Consider the following 20,357-nt stretch of genomic DNA (forward strand, 5'->3'; position numbering starts at 1 on the left):
TCCCCTATGGGCTGGTCTGAGGAGCACACTTTGAGTAGCCCTGCTTCATGCTCCAATTCTCTTCTCACTTGCCACTCCCAGGTTGCTTGATTGGTAGGTTGGTTAACTGATCTGTTTTAACAGTTTCACAGAATCATTCTTTTTGCTTTTCATTCCTACTATTCTAGCCCATTATCATCTAGATCAGGGAGGAGAACATGGCAGAGATTAAAAACCCAGAGATGTGCCAAGGTTCTTCTTTGAGCGTTCAGCAGTGTGCTGACTGGCTCATGCATGTGAGGGAACTAATCAAGGTCAGGGACAGGCATCTGAAGGATGAGCAAGAACAATGCCTGATGTTTACTCACAAGACAGTGCCAATTGGCAGTGCCAATTCCCACCAGCGCCAGAAGTGAGGAACCGTGAGCCCTAGCCTGAGCTCTGCTCCGAACTCACCTAACAAACCATAAAAGCAAGACTGGAAAGACCATTTCCAAACAACTTAACTGCATCCTGGAACAACACAGCTCAGAAGATTTAAAGAACACAAAATATCCGGGATTCAATTAAAAAAAAACGTTCAATGTCTACCATCCAATCAAAGGTCACCAGGCAGAGAGAGAGGCAGGGAAAACATGACCATAGTGAAGAGAACAGACCTGGCACAGATATTACCATAAACAGAAAAGGGAAAATGATGGCTACTGTTACACTATTATTACTGTATTCCACATGTCCAAATGTTAAATAGCACCCTGGAAGATATTTTTAAAACCCCAACTGAACTCTTAAGAGGTAAGAACTAAAATATCAGACTTGAAAAAAAAATTGGATGAGTTAATGGCAAATTACACATAAGTAAGCTATGGGACAATTTCAAGATGCTTAATATAGGGATCCCTGGAGTCCCTGAAGCAGAGGGGAAGAAGGGTGTAGCAGAAAACTTTGAAAAAAATAACATCAAAAAATTTTTCAGCTGGGTGCAGAGGCAGCTTGGGAGACTGAGGGAGGAGGATCACAAGTTCAAAGCCAGCCTCAGCAAGATACTAAGCAACTCAGTGAGACCCTGTCTCTAAATAAAATACAAAATGCGGCTGGGGATGTGGCTCAGTGGCTGAGTGCCCCTGCTTGTTGTTGGTTACACTGCTCTTTTTTAAAAAAAAAAAAAAAAGAGAGAGAGTGAGAGAGGAGAGAGAGAGAGAGAATTTTTTTAATATTTATTTTTTAGTTCTCGGCGAGACACAACATCTTTGTTGATATGTGGTGCTGAGGATCGAACCCGGGCCGCACGCATGCCAGGCCAGCGCGCTACCGCTTGAGCCACATCCCCAGCCCGGTTACACTGCTCTTAAGTAGTGTGGTTGTCACTCCAACAACACACTACTTAAGTTCAATCCCCAGTACCAAAAAACAAACAAACAAAAAAAAAACACGAAAAAACAAAGATGCCTATGTAAGTACAGCATACATTTATTTTTGTTTCCTTTTGATACTGAGTTACAAACTATTTTCTTCTCCCATGTGGCATTTTTTATATCATTATATTGAACGTGTGATATTTAAAATGAAAAAAAAATGATAAATTCTACTGATCATTTCTTACTAATAAGTAAACTCTGATTAGAAAAGATTTGGGAATTAGATTATTTATATGTACAGTCCAACATCTACATGTGACCATTTAAAACAATTCATTTAAAATGAAATAAAATGAAGAATTCAGTTCCTCAGTCACATTAGCCACATTTCAAATGCTCCCAAGTCACCCGTGGCCAGGGGCTGCTGTCATGGACAGTACAAGTCTAGAGCTGAGAGGCCAGAGGAAAAAAGTCCAGAGGAAAGCAGAGGGGCAGGTAAGCAGGACAGCCGCAGAGCCAGGACAAGTTCCCAGCCTTGGTGTTGACCCTGGGACGCATGCCCCACATGTGGGCAGTCCTCTCTCTCTCTCTCTGCAGGTAGAGCCAAGAATCTGCATGGTCACAGGCTCCTTATGGCCGTGACTGATTCACAGTAAAGGCTCAGAATGTGGGCGTGGCAATCGAGGTGTAGGTCACACCCCAGTGACACTTTGAAGTACAGTTCAGATCCCGCAGGCTGTTCATGGGATACCCAGGAAGATGCTGATATTGTCCTGCTCTCTGGGACTTCATGACCTTTGACGGGGCCACAAAGTCTGGCCTGGCAAATCAAGTCTGGCCTCCATTCCAGGGCACCCTTGAGATGAACCCAAGGCACCTCTGAAAACCCACCGAGTCAGAGTCACTCCTCTGCACACTCCTGACCCACGCAGCCCTCTGGCCGGCTCCGGTCTATTTGAGTTGTTCCCTGACCTCTTCTCGCCCACTGACTTCCTTCAGTGTCTACCCACTCTTCCTTTCTCACATTCCTGATCTTCAGTTTCTCCCTTAGACCCAGCTGACTCACTCGGCTCCTACAGAAATGGGGAATGTGATGAGAAACACTGGGGCAATTGAATGGCTCAGAAATTCAGAATCAAAGGCCTTAAAAGAGAGAGAGACCTCTGATCAGAGCCCTCAGCTCATTCTCTCCTCTGGGGCACCCCAGAACTGATACCACCCACCCTATTCCAAGTCCCGAGCAATCTCCTGCCCTCAAAACCCGAGGGTAGCTGAGTACCTCAGTCTTTATTGTCACACAGCCCTGAGGCAAACTGGAGAAGTCCAGGAGGAGCCCATGCCCAGCGCCAGGTTCCTTCTCTTTCTAAGCAAAGATCACTTTAGGAGAGTGGTCTTGAGTGAGGGCTTTGGATCCGCGTAGTCTTGGGTTCAAGTGCCAACCACACTACTTAAGAGCAGTGTAACCAACAACAAGCAGATTGACTCTCCAACCCACTAAATGCTTGACTGTAAAAGGAGGGTAAAAATGATGCTCATCTGACCGGATTGTGACAAGGACTCACTCAGCGAGCAGCTGTGGGTGGAGGGCTTATGTGGCCCTGGGCCCACAGCAAGCTGGAGGGTACAGACACATAATGATGACCGCTGCGGGTGATCAGCTGGGTGAAGCTCAACCAAGTCAGAGGTGTGAGCATTTCCAGAGGCGAGGCTGCCGGGGTCACTTACGGAGTCAACGGAACAGGTGGAGGGTTTCCGAGGTGGTATTGAGACTTGGTAAGAAAAACAAAATAGCTGACAAGAGCCTTCCTGTAATTCAGAGGTGAACTTACCTGGGGGTCAAGGCGTGTATTCATTCACAAAAACCTCTGACCCAGGGGTAGGCTGAGTTCTACTGTCCTGTTTACCTCAGCTAACAACATGATGTTCTGTGAGCGTTCTACACAGCCTTTGCCCAACTCGGACAGACTTCCCCCTGATGCAGTATGAGTAATGGATTCCAGGACTAGAGTCGGTCACCATCTTTAGGGGGCATGGCACTGGGTTTTCGGAAGGCGAGATAAGGAATGGCATGAATTCTCAGGTTGGTACGGCCGGCAGATCACAGCGTATCCCCTCGCCCAGGAATATAAACACGAGCCTCCTCCACTGAAATCAACCTTGCTTTGCACCCCAGCACTGTCCCCTGAGGGGACCTGGTCCAGGCCTCTGTGGCTCTCCTCTTCCTTGGAGCCTTGAGACCAGCTGCCTCCCAAACTCCTATCCCTAAGACCCGAACACCCCAAGTTCCATGGGCTCCTGGAGGGAGAGTATGTGGGCTGAGGGCTCTGACATTTTCCAGTTCTTACAGCTGAAAATTTATAGCAACTGTGAATGCAACGTGGCCAACAGGTTTAACCTCGGCCCTGGGATGGAATTTGGTTGTTACAAAATAAACAAAATCTTATTGGGGGGGACCAAGACTGCCTGGGGTGAGAATGCAGGGCCTCTCCTTTCTCCCTAAGAGTCTGTTCTAGAAGGTGCCCAGGAGAACTCCACTTGACCCCTCAAGTCGGCACACTCTTCCTTCTCATTCCACCTCTCCAGAGCTAGACAGGCGCCAGCTTCTCCTCCAGACAGGCCACTCCACACACATGCCTGCGTGGCCACTGGACCCCCCCCTCCAGGGTGTGCCCATGGCCTCTGGAGAGCAACCAGCCAGGAGCCAGGGCCACGTCAGGTGGGCGTGGCCTGAGTGGGGAGAAGGGAGACCTCAGCACACATTGCCATGGAAACCACACTCGAGGCCCAAAACCTAAGAAAGAAGAAAACTTTAGCAAACCACAGAGACACCCACACATTGCTCCCTGAGTGAGTATTCTGGAAAACCGAGCAGACAATTCAGGGAGCGGGTGGATGCACAGAGACACTCACTATGTGTGATTACATGAAAACCTGAAACAGGCTCAAGGCCATGACGCCCTGTACAGCTCAGTGTTCGACCATGTACTGGTGACATATTACTATGAAATTAAGGCTAAGTCAGAAAGGATACAATGTTTCTATACTATCATCACAACTCTAAAATAAAGTGTGGATACATTTGGACAAAAATGGGTAGAGAAAACTGAAGGCAAGGCTGCTCTTCTACAATGCTACCATGAGGGTTTCTGTCTTTAAATTTTCCTCTGTGGGCTGGGGTTGTGGCTCAGCGGTAGAGCACTTGCCTAGCATGTGTGAGGCTCTGGGTTCATACCTCGGCACCACATTAAAAAATAAATACATAAATAAAGGTGTTGGGTCTATCTTAAAAAATTTTTTCCTTTGCGGTTTTCATGTGGTTTGCACAACTCAAAGTGAACTAAACACCTCCGCCTCTCATCAGAGGATGGGGAAATGTACATGTCTATCTGTTCAGTAAACCCACCTTGGTGCCCAGGAGAATCTGTACCTATCCGCCTATAGGCAAAGGCTTGCTGACTCCTGGCAGAACTCCACAGAGCCTTGCAGGCCCCAGGAAGACGCGAGCAGGAGCCTTCCACTAGCCTCTGTCTCGTGAGGGAGGGGGCTTTCTGCCCTCCATGCAGGACAGAGCTGCGGGCTCTGGGAGTACTTCACTACATCCTTCAATGTTTCTCAACATCCCATAACTTGCGCCACAGTCATCCAACCTCTCTGGTTTGTATCGTTCCTTCAGTGTCTGGGACAAGGACCCAGGATACTGGTATCTTTGGCCTATTCTTTGTGTTGTGTATGTGTCTTGGTCCATTTTCTATTGCTATAACTGAAAAGCACAGACTGGTAGTTTATAAGAATACAGGCTTATTCAGCTCACAGTTCTGGAGGTCTGGGGGCGAAGGTCCATATCGGATGAGGTCCTTTTTGGTGATGAGGGCTTGGCACAGTACCAGGCAGCACAGGGCATCTCTTGGTGAGATGGAACAAGCATGTATCAGCTCAGGTCTCCTCCACTAATGCAGAGCCACTAATGCAATCATGGAACGTCACCCTCATTGACCTCATCGAATGCTGGTTGCATCCCAACAACACATGACTTCAGAGATTAAGTTTCAAGGTGAGTTTTGGAGGGGACAAACACCCCAACCATAGCAGTACCTAAGTAATAAACTGTTTGAACCTCTAAGAACCTTGCTATATCTTCACCAGTCAAACCAGTGAGATGTTGGCCCGGCTTTATAAATGTGTGTGAGCTTGACTGTATGTCAACATTGTATTTTTTTTTTGAGAGAGAGAGAATTTTAATATTTATTTTTTAGTTTTCGGCGGACACAACATCTTTGTTTGTATGTGGTGCTGAGGATCGAACCCGGGCCGCACGCATGCCAGGCGAGCGTGCTACTGCTTGAGCTACATCCCCAGCCCTCAACATTATATTTTAAATGCGAATCAATAAAATCCAAGAAATGTGTGTGCAGATCTACAGATATACACATATAGCCATAATCTAGATTTAAATACCATAAAGAGAGGCTCAACAACAGTTTGCCTACCATGCATGAGGTCCTGGGTTCAATTCCCAGCACTATAGGGAAAATAAAAAATTTAAGGATAAATACCATGTAGGTAGTAGAGTTTTTCTTAGTACGGAGCATTGTTTGGTTTTCTTTGTGAGGTGTGGCCAAGGAATTAATCAAGGGCTTCATTTTGCTAAGGATACACTCTACCACTAAGCTACACCTCCAGACCTATATGAGGTTTTAAGCTAGATTATTTTCTAGTTTAAAAATGAAAAACAAAATGAAAAAATAGAAAATGTATAGGGGGCTAGGGATGTAGCTCAGTGGTAGAGCAGTTGCCCAGTATGCACAAGGCCCTGGGTTTGATCCCCAGCACCCAAAAAAACAAACCAAAAAAGCACATACACATATATTCTGAAATACACTAATCAGGCTCTAATATCAGAACATGAAAAAGAACAAAGAAAACATCTTATTTTGCATGAGTCAGAGAAATGGGAACATATAAGTCAAACCTAGAGGCAGGAGCCCTGGTTGCTGGTGCTAGTTCAGCTGCCAGGTTTTGGACCTTGAAAAGGTCTCTCTTTTTTTCTTTGAACTGAGAACTGAACCCAGGAGTGCTTTACCCCTGAGCCACACCTCGGGTCATTTTTGAGACTGGATCTTGCTAAATTGCTGAGGCTGGCCTTGAACTTGTGAGGCTGGGCCTTGAACTTCATGAGTGGCTGGGATTACAGGCATGCACCACCATTCCTGGCTCTTTAAAAAACGTCTCTCCATTCTCTGCCGCCATTTTCTCTTCTAAGAAAGGGGTAAACTGGACCCTCCCTGGCCCCTCAGTGTGCCGTCTCCATGGTGCTGAAGCTCACTGAGACACACTCGAGGACCTGCAGAGCTGGAACACAGCACCGGGCGCCTCCTCCCCCTGCTGAAAGCCAAGTTAAAGGGCAGCAATAAGTCAACTGAACAAAGACAAATGACTTCTAGTGCCCAAAAGAAGCTGCTTCGACACATGCCTGGCTCTCCAATATGCCAACTGCTCCGCACAATGGAGAGACGCGGGTGACAGAAGGAGTGTCTGCCCCATGGCACACAGCACCCTGCTGAGCCTGCGCACAAGCACAGTTCCTTCAACAGCTCTGTTCTAGGGCTGGTGTGCTGGCACCAGAGCATGACGTCACGAACAAGCAAGGAAAATGTGCCAGATTCAGAAGCCAAGGTTCCTTCCTGCGAGAGGAGGTACCTGAGTGGGGTCTTCAGGCTGGACAGATTTTAAATGCACAAAATGAGTGAGAAGAAGAGACTGCAGGGAACAATGTGGCCACAGGTGTGGAAGTGGGAAAGAGAAATCCAGTTTGAAGGTGATAGGAAGCAGGAAGTGAGGGGCCAGGGACTAGACTACCAACATATCAAGAAAACCCACATCAGCTCTGTCATTAAGTGTCTGCGCTGGCCACAACTGGAAACGATGTAAACCTATTCTATGAAGGAATAGAGCGCTATTCCAGCAGCCACAGGTGGAACCAGCTGATTCACCTACAATGGTGTCCCCTTAAAATCTCTTTGTTGAAAGCCCAACCTCCAACACAGTGGGTACGGAGGTAGGGCCTTTGGGAGGTAAAGCCCTCATGAATGGATCTTGTGCCCTTCTGAGAGGCCCCAGAAAGCTCAGCCCCCCTTTTAAAAGCACCCAGAGATGACCATCTAGGAACCAGAAAGAGACATCCTTCCCAGACACCAAATCAGCTGGCACCTCAATAATGGACTTCCCCGCCTCTATTACCATGATAAATTAATGTCTGTTTGTAAGTCACTCAGTCCAAGGTGCTGTGACATTACAGCAGCCCAGAACACCGAGACACTCATCCATAAGCTTTTCTCCCCAAAGGCTTCCCTAGTTCAAATAGTAACTGTTTAAGGTGAAAAACAATCTCTGTTTCATATTTATTTGCTTTCTTTTGGTAAACAGAGCAAATATTGATAAATACCTGTGGTAATCAAAGGTCAAAGATAATTTGGGGGGAAGATACAGGGGATTAAACCCGGAGGCGCTTAACCACCAAGTCACAGCCTCAGCCCTTTTTGAGACAGGGTCTTGCTAAATTGCTTAGAGCCTTGCTAATTTGCTGAGGCTGGCCTTGAACCTGCAATCCTCTGTCTCACCTCCTGAGCTGCTGGGATTACAGGCATGCACCACGGCACCTGGCCAGAGATAATTTTTAAAGGACTATCTGATTGCAACTCCCATTCAGATAAATCACAAACACAAGTCAAAGATTTTTACTGAACTCATGTCAACTCACATGGCCAACTGGGAGAATGCAAAGAGCCACATGTACAGGCCATCGGAAGGCAGAAATCAATTTGCCTATTAGATGTAAAACTGGTCAAGCTCCACAAAGCAACCATGATCAACTGCATCACCACCACGCACAGTCTGCACTGCTGTGAACAAGCCGTGTGCATCACCACCAGCAGTCCCCTGGTAACAGTGTCATGGAGCTCAAAGACCAAGACAATCGAAGACCACACAACTCCTGGGTGTTTCCACTGAGGACACACAGATTTCCAGGTCAAAATCTCTTCCAGCTTTTCCCTACAAAGTGAACAATGACCCACACGTGAACTGAACTTTAAGGCATGTGTTTTAAAGGGGGAACTGGAGTGAGGACTCAAGTGCAAGGAGAGAACTCAAGCTTCTGCCTGGACCTTCAGGGCCCAGCAGGTCGGGAGTCAGGTCCATACACTGGGCAGCTCTGCCCTGGGAATCGGGTCATGCCACAAACCAGCCACAAGCCAGCCACAAGCAGGTTCCTCCCTTCCCCTGCCAGGAGGTTTGGAAATGAGGTGCCAGACACTAAATCAGTGCCCTCAGTCCAAACCACCCACGGGAGGCACCTGAGGAGCTTTGAAAAAATATCCTTGACCCCCTCTAGGAGTTCCACCCCTTCTGATTCTGCTGGTCCCGGTGGAGCTCACTGGTTTTTAAATCTCCCAGGTAATTCTAATGAGCTGCCAAGATGGAGCTTCACCAGCCAGACAGTAACAAAGACCCCTTCATCCTTGACATTCTGTGTAATGATTCCTTTTCACCGAGAGCTGATAATCTTGGTACAGAACTGGAAAACATCAGTGGGACATTTTCCAAAAATGCTCCTCAAAAATTAATCTTTGGAAGAAATCAGAAAATAAGCACAATTCACGCTTTGGTCAGACTTGGCACCCATCCTGCATGATGGACTCTTTCATTGGGGCAGCTGCCATTAAAGGACCCAAAGGATCCATCTCCTGATTTCCCACTGTAATCTTAATGCACGCCCTGAAGTATGCAAAAAGACACCTGGTCAAGCTCCACAAGGTAACCTTGGTCAACTGCACCACCACCACACACAGTCTGCACTGCTAAGAACGAGCCATGTGCATCACCACCAGCAGACCCCTAGAGACAGTGCTAACGAGCATCCAGTACACAGGCATGCATGCACACACACAATGACATAAACACAAACACATACACACACCTCACATTCATACAGCAGCTTCTAAGTCAAAGAGTTATAAAGTGGCCTGCCTCACATAGAGTTAAGTGACGGATGAACAACCTTCTAGTTGAGTGGTCCATACAGCGGGGGAGATAACTGACAACAGGGTAGACTTGGGGAACCCCAACATTCCCCTCCCTTCATTCTTCTGAGGCCTCTCCCCGTTGTCAGGGATCCATGCAACTTGTCGCCAAAGTCACAGGCGACCTTGAGTGCATTCTGATGCATCACCTTATGCTGAACACCCTCGTGCTGGTGGTAAGAATCTAGCTTAAAGGACACTTCTGGCTAGAGATGTGGCTCAGTAGTGGAGTGCTTGCAGAGCATGCATGAGGCCCATGCTCTTCCCTCTCCCCCCCTCCTCGGTCTCCTCAATCCTCTTCTTCCACCACACAACCCACACTTACTGCAAGCCGCACAGGTGAAGCAGGCGTCATGGTAGAGGTTCCCCATAGCCTGGCAGGCCTGGCCAGCCCCAAATACTCCTTTGCTGCATTTCACACAGGCTCCTGCAAGGCAAGAACACACCAGTGAAAACCAAGTCGTAAAACAGCCAATGAGTAAAGCGAGATGCCACCCCTCCCCCCAGCAATCAGCCCGTCACTAGAAATGTACTTCCATCACCCTCTCGCCCTTCTGAAGGTCAGGCCTTTCAATTGCAGAAAACCACCACCAGGCTGGACTTCAGGCCTCACGCTGTCCTCCACACTGTCATGTTCATGTTCAGAACACCTCGCCGGGTCAACCCACAACCTTGCCCAGAACTTTCAAAGGTTCCCATATTGATATAACTGCCCCTTTCCGCCCCTGCACAGGATGATCAGGAGCAGCCTGAGACTGCCTGCAGAGAAGGAGATGCGAGATCCACCTCATGAGTCGGTGTAACCCTGCGGGCCCAGGCAGAAGGGAATTCGGCTTGTCAGGGTTTAACCCAACACCCTCTCCCCCATCGCTCATACAGCAAACAGTGCAATGAATAGCACCTTCAAGTGGACATTGTGACAACCTCCCAAGACTTCCTGCTACTTTATCACTTCCTCCTCTCTCGGTACCCTGTCCACCAACGCTCTCTTCCAGTTCCCCTTTCTCTGAGCCCGGGACCTGCTCCCTCCGGTTCTCTGTGCTGGAGCTTCATCCCTGGGGCTGCTGGCATCCTTTCGCACCACTCTGACCACTGAGCACAGATACAAAGCAAGGAAGGAAGCCACTTGTGTCCAAACCGTCGGTCACAGAGTAAGGACAATCCCAGACAAAGTCACGTCAGTAGGAAAATATTTCATCTATGTTGCGTGTAGTAAATGGATAGAAAAATCCTTTGTAGATAGAAAAGATAGGGAAAAAAAACAAGAAATGCAAGTGTCACATTCTAGGAAAGAAGACACTGACCGAGGGCTAGAGCCTGGACTGGGAGTTTTTAATCTCTGAGTTTTCAATTCATGTCACACACACAGGGCCCCTCACATAATGAGGGAGCACCTTCCTCCACCCTCTAACACACAGCATGTTCGGGGGCTCAAACCCAAGGCCCCCCTGCCCTGGATCTCCTCCTGCCACCTGGCCTGCCCTCCATTCTGCCTTGCTTCCCCACACACGCCGTGTGCCTAGGACCTCAACAGTAAGGCCTCTCCCATGAGGATGCGTGGCTCACAGTCCCTTCTGCCCTCCTGCCAAGGACAATGCTGAGTGCCTTCCAACTGCTCCTCCAGTCGGGACAGCATCGATCCACCCACAAACACTCCTTCATCTCTTGTGGCCCGGCTCTCTGCAAACACTATCAATAGGATGAGACTGCACTTGAGCTCGATTTGGGGAAACTGGCCTCTGCCGTGGCTGACAGGTGGGTTGCCCATCCTCACCTGAATCCTGCACTGAGCCTAAGTGGCCCAGGCTGAGAAAAGGCTGGGGTTCCACAAGAAGAAAAAAAGCAAGCCACTAGCTTCCCCCTGCTTTCCCAGGGCCTTTAGGCTATCGGATTTATAGACATGCTCAGCAGAGGGGAGTAAGAAAGCGCCATCACCTATTACTGGAATAATCCAGACTCAAAAGCCAGGAGGAAAGTGAGGGGAATAAGGGGGAAGCCGGGGTGGTGCACACCTGTAACCCCAGCAGTTTGGAGGTTGGGGCTGGAGGATCTCAAGTTCAAGCCCCAACTAGGCAACTTAGTGAGACTTGGTCTCAAAAAAACAATAAAAAGAAGTCCTGGGTGGGGTGGAGGTAGCTCCACTGGGTTTGATCCCTGCAACCATCAAAAAAAGAAAAAAGAAGAAAGAAAAAACCACCCCGTCAAGAGGAGTGAGGAAGAGGACATTTTCCCCTGCAATTTGACTTTCTGCCCTAGAATCCATTCTCTAAACTACAGCTAGAGTGATCTTTTTTTAAAAAACCGCTTTAATGAGGTTTAAGTGTCACACAATAAACTGCACACATTTAAAGGATGAGATCTGATAAGTTTTGACATTTGCATGCACCTGTGAAATCACCACCCTACAATGAGGATAGTAAACACACCCAGCACCGAGTCCACAGCTCTGTGGGCCTTTTGCAAGCCCAAGCTCCTTCCTCTCCTGTCCCCGGGCCACCGCTGCTCCCCTCTGTCATCACAGATTACTTTGTGTTGTCGAGAGTTCCTGTAAGTGGAATCTGGAACATGTACTCCTCTTCATCTGGTTTCTTTCGCTTGGCATAATTATTTTGAGATATATCCAAGTTCTTTTGTGTATCAATAGTTTATTCCTTCTTATTGCCACACAGTATTGAATTATAAGGACACAGCACATTTCGTTTATCCATTCACATGTTGATGCGCACACAAGATGCTTCTAGTTTGGGGCTATTACAAATAAAGCCGCTATCAATATCTGCATTCAAATGTTTGCATGGACATTGTTATGGTTTGGATGTGAGGTGTCCCCCAAAAGCTCACATGTGAGACAATGGAAGAAAGTTCAGAGGAAAAATAATTGGGTTGTGAGAATCTTAACCCAATCAGTGAATTAATCCCCTGAGATTGGGATAACTGAGAGGTAACCAAAGGCTGGTAGGGTGTGGCTGGAGGAGGTGGGCATTAGAGGCGTGGCTTTGGGGAATATATTTGTATCTGGCAAGTGGTGTCTTTCTGATTCCTGTTCGTCATGTGAGCTGCTTCGCTCTGCCACACTCTTCCACCATGATGTCCTGCCTTCCCTCGAGCCCGGAGGAATAGAGCCAGCCTTCTATGGACTAACACGTCTGAAACCATGAGCCCTCACGTAAACTTTCCTTCTCTACTATTGTGCTAGTCAGGTCTTTTAGTCACAGCAGTAAAAAAAGCTGATTAAAGCAGACAGATTATTTCCTTTTCTCTAGAGCTAAGAATGGCCGGGTCTTATGGCTGGTATATAGCTAACTTCCTAAGAAACTACCCAACTGTTTTCTGAAAAGGTTCAACCATTTTACATTCCCACTGGCAGTTTATTAGTGTTGCAATTTCTCCACATCCTTCCAACTCCTGGTGTAGACAGTTTTTATCTATTATAATAGGTACATAGTGGGTTCTCAGTGAGGTTTTAATTGGCGTTTCTCTAGTAACTGTTGTGCATGAGCATCTTCAAGTGCTTATTTGCCTTCATCTTCCTATTCTCTGTGTGTATGCACATGTCCGTGTGTAGTACTGGGGATTGAACCAGAGGTCCTCTACTACTGAGCCATAACCACAGCCCTTTTCTACACAGGGTCTCACCAAATGCTGAAGCTGGCTTTGAACTTGTTCTCCTCCTGCCTCAGCCTGGCCCTCCTATATCTTTAGTGAAGTATCCGTTCAAATCTTTTGCCAAGCATAGTGGCGCACACCTGTAACCCCAGCAACTTGGGAGGCTGAGGCGGGAGGATCACAAATTGAAGCCAGCCCAGGCTACTTATAAAATAAAAAGGGCTTGAGATGCAGCTCAGGGGAAAAGCACCACTGGGTTTGATCCCCAGTACCACACACACACACACACACACAAAAAAAAAAAAAAAATCCTTTGCGCCTTTTGTTCTTGTTTTTGAGCTTTGAGCATTCCTTATATATTCTGGATATAAGTGCTTTAATGGCTCTTGCTACAAACTCCTACAAACTCCACCTTAGTCTTCCTAGACTCTCAGCTCCATTTCTACCAGGGGGATCTGCCAGCTCTGCCTCCCCTCTCCCAGTGCCAAAGCCTGGAAGTCCCCTCAAGGTGACGGCAGGGCCTCAGCTCTGGAAAGTTCCTGTCCTTCCTTCCCTGATGTTGTGTCTTGACACTCTATTTTATCCTTGTGCCTGAATTTTATTTGTTCTTTCTACTTGGAGTTGCTTTGGGCGAGGGGTTAACCCAGTCCCCATCCTTTCATCTGTGGAGTGTGCATTTATTAAACATCCTACATGCCAAACACTGTGCTAGACAACACAGCTTCTTCATTGAACAACAGTCCTGCCGCGGATAAATCATCACTTTGCAGATGAAGAAAACAAAGTTCAAAGATGAAGCAGAAAGCCCAAGGTCAGGCTCACTCTTCATCCGTGACCTTCCCAGTCCCCCTTAACACTTATAAGGGCTAAGAGAGTTAAGAGGAAGGAAGGACAAACACACTCTGCTCATCCTCAAACTTAGTGTCCTCAGATTCTGGGGCACCAACAAATCCACAGGCCAGCTCGCCAGCAGGAGCAGAGCCCCTTCTTGGGTGCAGCTTCGAGATGAAGGTAGCCCACCTTCTCCCCACAGAGAGACGGCTCTGGGAGTTCAGGGCACAGAGGGGCCCCAGAAGAAAAGGTTTGTGTTTGCAAGGCCTCTGCTTCCTGGGACCACCTGAGGAGCTGGGGAACTGGGTGGGGTTGTGAAAGACCATTACTAAATCAATAGATGGGGTGGGGACTTTTTTTAATATGACATTTAGCATTTTGGTTTCTTCCCTTTCTGCATTTTTTAAATTGAATTTACGAGCAGATAATAGTAAAACTGAGCACAAAATATAGATTTTCCATATTCTCCCTGCCCTGATACACGCACAGCCTCCCCTGTCACCAACATCCCCCCACCCCCCCCACCCCCGACTCCAAAGTAGAGCCTCTGTTAACAACTATGAGCTCACACGGGCACGTCACTATCACTTGGAGTTCACAGTTTACGCTGGGAGGGGCTCTCCGTGTCCTATGTTCTATGGACTAAGATAAATACGTAATGTAATGGCATGTATCCACCATTATAGCATCATATATAGGGTAGTTCACTGTCTAAAATACCCTCTGTGCTCTGCCAATCATCCCTCCCTTTCCCGTAACCCCTGGCAATCAATAACCTTGGCACTGTCTCCACAATTTTGCCATTTTTAGAAGGTTGGGATCTATAATACATAGCCTTTTCAGATTGGCTTCTTTGGCTTACTAACTGCACTTGATGTTCCTCTCTGCCTTTTCATGGCTTGGTAGGTCATTTTTTTAAGGCTGAATGATATACCACCATCTGGATGGACCCATTTCTTTATCCATTTGCCTACTGGAGGGCATCTTGGTTGCTTCTAAGTTTGGGCAATTATGAATAAGGTTGCTATAAACATGGACATGCATGTTTCTGTGTGAATGGAGGTTTTCAGCCCATTTGACCAAATGCCAAGGGGCGTGATTGCTGGATCACATGGTAAAAAATATGTTTAGTTTTATAAGAAGCTGCCGAATAGTCATCTGAAGCAGCTGTACAGAATTCTTTCCCACAGAAAGGACGAGGACTAGGGACAGCTTCCTTTTGTGAAAGATGTACAACAGGAGACAAAGAGCCACCAAGGACTGTTCAAGCACTACACCGCCTATCTTTTGTAGCTCATAGTTTTCTGCAGGGAGGGCTAGTGGTATCTTGTCCTCTGCCACCTATCAAAAACAAAACAAAGCAAAAACAAAACCTTGCTAAGAGGGCTAAGTTTGTAGCCCAGTGGTAGAATGCTTGCCTAGCATGCGTGAGGTACAGGGTTCGATTCTCAGCACCACATACAAATAACTAAAATAAAATCTATTCAAAACTAAAAAATATTTTTTAAAAAAACTTGCTAAGGGCAGGGGTTTGTTCTTATATTTTAGTGTCCCGATAAAGAGAAGAAAAGTAAGTGTCCCACACACAGTAGATGCCAGGTAAGCACCAAATGTATTCAAAAGCCAGACACAGTGGCGTGCCCCTGTAACCTCAGCTACTCAGGAGGCTGAAGCAGGAGGATCGCATGTTCAAGGCCATGATCAACTCAGCAAAGCCCCATCTCAAAATTAAAAGGGTTGGGACATAACTCAATAATAGAATGCTCCTGGTTTCAACCTCCAGTACTAGTGGGAAAAAATTGAAGAAATTGCCAAAAGTCAGGGGCTGGGGGGTGGGGGGTGGATGATCGAGGTTGAGGGAAGAGCCACATAGCTAGGAAAGCCAGGGATATGTGCACAACTCTGGGGCAGTTGATATGACGGCAATGACCCTGAGACACTGGAGGTAAAGGGAAGAAGTTCTATCTAGTGTCGGGTGGAAAGGAGGGGACAGAAAAGACACTGCATGCCATGGAGAGCAGGCAGGACTTACAAGGGGCTGCAAGGTTTTTCAGGGCCAAAGCTTCCCCTCCTTCTGGGGCTCCAAGATAGTCACTGATGAGGATGCCCAGATCTGCTGTGGCCACTCCCAAGTAGAACCTCCCAGAAGGCAGGGATCCTAGTCACTCTCAGTTTGCCCCTCCCCTGTTGACTGAGGCCACTGGGTGGGCCAGGACCCCAGGCAATTGTTCAGAGTTTTTTTATAGTCTTCCACTTGACAGAAAAGAAAAACTGGGTATCCATTACAAAAAAAACACCAACACCATCACTTATTATAATGTAATGACCTTTAAGGGGTCAAAGCAATGCAACAGGCCTTCTGCTAAGGACTTTCTACTCACCACAAGTGAACAAAAAGTTCTCTCATGAAGGGCATTTGACTTTTTATCACTACTGTGGCCAGACTGTTGACATCATTATTTTGGTTCTAGACCAATGGCATAGGTGACCTGTAAAACAGACAGCCTCTCTGTGCACAGAAGTGGTTTTCAAACTGTTTTAATGGATAAAAACTTTTCTCAAAAAAAAAAAGTAGTGGAATCTCAAAATATATAACAGACGGAAGGGAAGCAACTTGGTCTAGGATGGGACAGAGCCCGCTCTGCCTCCTGGAACAGCCGGGCCCTGCAGCAATTCCAGGGAGATGAACTCAGAACAAGTACCACAGCATAATGGAACAAAGTGCACTGGCCTGGGCGGCATTCCTCATGAAACAAGCTACCCCAAACTGGTACTGAGTTATCTCCCACACACCCAAAGCCAAAAAAACCTAATTTGCTGTCTGACCAGCAGAGCAGCCTTCACATTTAGCCAGAGCAGATTTCCTGTTTCCCTCCTGCCCGCAGCCAGCCCGAGGACCCTGGAGGCCAGAGGCCCTCCTTCAACTGAAACCACAGCCAACCTGGATGGTGACCTGGTCAGCATCTCTTGTCATGATGAAAAGGTTTTAAATAAAAAGGCACCATAGTGCCAGCCAGTGAGAGTGGTTCTTCGTACCCTGGCACCTCTCAGTGAGGAAGGTGCTCCCCAACACTGGACATCACGTGGGATCATGTAGCCATGAACCACCCCCTGTGTTCAGACAAGGTTCGGGGACGGGAACTCGAAGATGGCAGATCTGCCAGGAGCCTCTCTGCAAGGCTATTTGGGGCACAAGTTGTACAAGGCTCTTTCTCAGTCAAAGGCTGTAGTCCTGCACCCCGACAGCTCTGGACATCAGCAGTTTGGGAAGAGGGGCCAAGTCCTTGGGGCAAGGCTGAACCAATGACCCCAGTAAAAAGTGGGCACTGGTGCACACCTGTAATTCCACTGATTCAGGAGGCTGAGGCAGGAGAACTGCAAGCTCAAGATCAGGCTGGGCAACTTACCAAAATAACAAGGGCTGGGGCTACAGCTCGGTCATCGAGTACCCCTGGGTTCAACACCATCCCCCATCCAAAAAAGAATGAAACAGAGTCCTCCCCAGGCACCCCGTAAGTTCACAACACATCCCCAGAGACAGCTAGTGCTGAGCCTCTGATGCACTGAGCAGATGGCTACTTCTGAAGTCTGCTAGGCAGAGTCGAGGTGGGGTCGCCCAACATGACCTCCAGGTTGAGCTCCTGGACAGAGTGAGCTCCCCAGCTGATCCTAATGTGGGAACACAGTTGAGAACCTTAGACCCAGACAATACAACACATGGCACTGCATCCCCTGGCACCCTGGGATCTCCTGCCTCTGCTTCTCTCCACATGCTCCCCAGTTCCCCAGTCAAATGCATGAGGCTATCACCAAGCCACAAAGGAAGTACTTAAGAGCCATTCTGGGCTACAGAGAGGCATTGCACCAGCCTACTTTCTTCATTCAGAAGCTGCCATTAAAACACACAAAGCCTCAAACCCAACAATGGCTTCATTTCATTGCATTGGGAAAGGAAGCTTCTAAGGTGATGTCCCAATCAGACTGTGCTGAGATTGCCGGCCAGACCATTTGCAGGTGCTCTTTAGCCCAAGGGTTCTACCACTCTCTGGCCTGAACAATCCCCTGCCCTCCACTCTCCAAAGGAAGGAGTTGAAGATATCAGGAGAAAGCCTCGCACCCCTGCCCCAACCTCCTACACAAACCCTCCCACAGCCAGCCACCAGGGCACCCCCCCCTGTTCTGCGCACACCCTTCTCTCCAGCCTCCTTCGCTTCCAGTCTCTCTCTACTCCATAGTGAGCCTTTTCAACTCTCATCTAAAATAGGAACGACCATTCTGCATGCAAAGTGTTTGGCACTACTAGGAGTTCAGTGCAAGGAGGTGATGCCATTTATCACTTACCCAACTGGTTAAGAAAGAAAATAATGATAACAGCTTTGCTGAGGGTAGAGAGAAAAGGACACTCTTGTTACTCTTAGTGGAACCAAAAGATGGAATTTTTTAAAGTATTTTTTTAAATTTATTTTTTAGTTGTAGTTGGTCACAATACCTTTATTTTATTTATTTATTTATATATAGTGATGAGGATGGAACCCAGGGCCTCGCATGTGCTAGGCGAGCACTCTACCACTGAGCCACCACCCCAGCCCCTGAACAACTTTTCTAATGGATACTTTGGTACAATGTATAAAAAGCATTTTTTTGAAAATTACATCATGTGACCCAGTTAATGTAACAGAAGTTTTGGGTGGGGGGAGACAAAGATGCTGACAAAAATAAATAGATAAATGGTTGCCCAGAGCCTGGGAAGTGGGAAACAAGAGTGATTGCTAGTGGGTGCAGGGTCTTTCTGGAGTGATGAAATGTTCCAAAGTTAGACAGTGGAAATGCTGATGCACAACTCTCTGAATACACTAAGAACCACGAGAATCAGGTGCGGTGGTGCACACCTGTAATTCCAGAGACTCCTGAGGCAGGAGGGTTGCAAGTTTGAGGCCAGCCTCAGCAATTTAGTGAGGTGCTTATTATCAACTTAGCAAAACCCTGTCTCAAAATAAAAAATAAAAAGGGCTGGGGATGTGGCTCAGTGGTAGAGCATCCCTGGGTCCAACTCCCAGTACTGCAAAAGTTAAATTCAAATGGATGTACTATCTTTTTATTTGTTAAATCTGGCTATCTATGCTCAAGCATAAAGAAGAGCTAGCATTACTCAGGCACACAACTGGTAATCAGTTTAAATGAATCTTCTAAAAGACTGCCTCACTATCCTATTCTAGGGAGTGCTGTTGAAAACCATTTTTAGTTTAGTATCACACACAGAAAGAAAATTCAGGGGATAAGGGTGTAGCTCAGTGGTACAGAGTACACTTGGCCCATGAGGCCCAGGATTTCATCCCCAGCACAAGGAAGGAAGGAAGGAAGGGAGGGAGGGAGAGAAGGAGGGAGGGAGGAAAACACCAATGGTATGATATGATGCAATGGTTCTTCCTCATTCTGAGGATTCTTCCTCAAAATCAGCACCCATGGGGCTGTGGCTCAGTGATAGAGTGCTTGCCTAGCATATGTGAGGCACTGGATTCGATTCTCAGCACTGCATATAAATAAATAAATAAAATAAAGGTCCATCAACAACTAAAAATATAGGATAAACATTTTTTTAAAAAATCAGCACCCATGAATAAGCACCAAGTAGCACCATCTCCCAAGTGGGCCTTTCCCTGAGACTGCAGGTCACCAACCTTCTAGGTGCTTCCCAGTGGCAAGTGCTTCTTTGCCCAGTCCATAGCCTCTCTCCTGCTGAGGACCTGCAGTGGCTTTGGTGTAAATCCTGAGCTCCAACCCCATCTCACAGTTTTCTCATCTGCCAAGTGGGGCACAATGGCACACACTTCCTGAGGGAGCTTTGAGGCTAGGGAGAGATCATGTAAGCTCCTGGCACCGGGAGGCATCCAGGGAAAGTTTGTTTCCTCACTCCCATTCCAGGAGAGATGTCCTCTTCCCTCGTTTCCTTCCAAGCCTAAGGACAGTAGTTAAGGAAAAGATATCAATCGCTGTCCCCACAGACTCTACATTCCAGGACTTCACAGAACCTCCTGCGCTCCCTGGGGGACCCCCAGGATCAGAGCTGAGGCCTCTGTTCCCAGGCCCCTGCTCCCCTCCCTATTATCCCTGTCCCCCACAGGCCAGCAAAGCCCTGGAGGATGCTGCCCCATCTTAACCCAGCTCAATGAACATGAGCTGAATGAGTGAGAGGAGGAATGAATGAGTCACACGGCTCTGGGCTCCCATCTCCCTGCCTGCCATGTCCTCCAACCACAGAAAACACGCACGACAGTGGGCAGCGGGGCACTGTGCACAGCTGAGTCAGAGACGGCTGCTGTGACACAGAAAGGCTACGGCAGTGACCACGGGCAGTGAGGAGCCCCTGCGCCAGCCAAGGCGGACCACATGGAAAGGAATCAAACTGAAAATTCTTTTTTCTCTTTTTAGAAAAAAACACAGAAGCCTGAATTTTCCTCAGAACTAACACAAGGCTGATTTTATTTTATTTTCTGTGCCCCTGGGG

At 47.6% G+C, this 20,357-nt stretch overlaps 1 protein-coding gene across 1 annotated transcript in view; it reads right to left on the reverse strand.

Moving 5' to 3' along the window:
• The window catches only part of Limd1 (LIM domain containing 1), a 55,929-nt gene that overhangs the window by 18,583 nt on the left and 16,989 nt on the right, over positions 1 to 20,357 (reverse strand). The window contains exon 2 of the mRNA XM_005337897.5: positions 9,741 to 9,842. Within this exon, the coding sequence (XP_005337954.2) occupies positions 9,741 to 9,842 (102 nt within the window). The remainder of the gene's footprint in view (positions 1 to 9,740; positions 9,843 to 20,357) is intronic.

The sequence above is a fragment of the Ictidomys tridecemlineatus genome, chromosome 2 (assembly GCF_052094955.1).
Source record: "Ictidomys tridecemlineatus isolate mIctTri1 chromosome 2, mIctTri1.hap1, whole genome shotgun sequence".
NCBI classification, from domain to species: Eukaryota; Metazoa; Chordata; class Mammalia; order Rodentia; family Sciuridae; genus Ictidomys; species Ictidomys tridecemlineatus.